At 41.2% G+C, this 1,227-nt stretch overlaps 1 protein-coding gene across 1 annotated transcript; it reads left to right on the top strand.

The window, feature by feature from the left end:
- Positions 1-652: 652 nt before the first annotated feature.
- On the top strand, positions 653-1,009 carry LOC124432615. The gene has a single exon (XM_046981624.1). The coding sequence runs from the start codon at positions 653-655 to the stop codon at positions 1,007-1,009; it is 357 nt and encodes a 118-aa protein (XP_046837580.1).
- The last annotated feature ends 218 nt before the right edge of the window (positions 1,010-1,227 follow it).

Below are 1,227 nucleotides of genomic sequence, written 5' to 3'. Positions count from 1 at the left end.
TATCGATATTAGCTTCTTAATCGTCATTATTATTATTATTATCGTCATTTTCGTTATTATCGTTATTATCGTTATTATCGTTATTTTGTTTTTATTATTATTATTATTATCGTTAATATCGTTATTATGCCTATTATTATTATCGTTATTATAGTTATTATCTGTATTAATTCTATTATTATTAACGTTACCATTGTTATTATCGTTTTTATCATTTTTATTATTATTTCTATTATCGCTATTATCGTTATTATTATTATCGTTATTTTCGTCATTATCATTATAATTGTTATATATATTATTATCGCCATTATCGTTATTATTGATATTAATATTATTGTTATTATCATTATAATCAGGGTAATCTCAATAGGAGCAGGACCTTGCACCTTCTTCTAAACCAGCTCCGCTCTGAGATAAAGCTGATATCGTTTTAATCAGCGAACAATACCAGGACACAGCAGGAATAGGATGGTACGCAGACGAATTGGTCACCGCGGCCATTTGGATCCCAGATCGCTGACAAATACATGTGTCCGATCAAGGATCCGGATGTGTATACGTTTGGGTGAGACAAAACTCGACGACTTATATCAGTGTATATCTCACCTCAAACGACATGGAGGGGGCACTGCTGCTGCTCAACTAGGTCATGCGCCGAGTCATCAACTGGATGGAAGAGCACGGGCTATCCCTTTCAGCCCAGAAAACAGAGATCGTGATACTAACGAAGAAGCGTATCAACACCTTGCGCAGCTTCTCTGTAGGAGACACGATGGTCCAGAATAAGCCGTCCGTCAGGTACCTAGAAGTAATGCTCGATTACAAATTCAATTACGGATTGCATATAATAATGGCATCCGACAAGGCGGCAAATGTAGTATCCACTCTGGGCACACTCATGGCCAATGTCAACGGCCCCCGACCTTGCATTAGGCGAATACGGATGCGTGCCGCCGATGAAGTGATGCTATACGTCGCGGAAGTATGGGCCGAGGCGTTGCGATAAGAGAAATATCGCAAGCGCATAGTCGCGGTACACAAGAGGAGTACTCTCCGAATCGCGTGCTCCTACAGCACGGTCTCAGAGCCCGCAGTGCTAATTGTCATCGGGGTAATCCCAATCGACCTACTAGCCAAGGAGAGACAATTCGTCCATCAGCAGAAGCCCGTTCTGGGGAAGGAGGAGGCATCATAGTAAGCCGGGTCTAACAGCATCGAGACCTG

The sequence above is a fragment of the Vespa crabro genome, unplaced genomic scaffold (genome assembly GCF_910589235.1).
Source record: "Vespa crabro unplaced genomic scaffold, iyVesCrab1.2, whole genome shotgun sequence".
NCBI lineage: Eukaryota > Metazoa > Arthropoda > Insecta > Hymenoptera > Vespidae > Vespa > Vespa crabro.
This window is presented reverse-complemented; position numbering and strand designations above follow the sequence as displayed.

Bases quoted from the DNA above. Each gene is read 5' to 3' on its own strand.
- LOC124432615 (XM_046981624.1), top strand. From the start codon at position 653: ATGCGCCGAGTCATCAACTGGATGGAAGAGCACGGGCTATCCCTTTCA.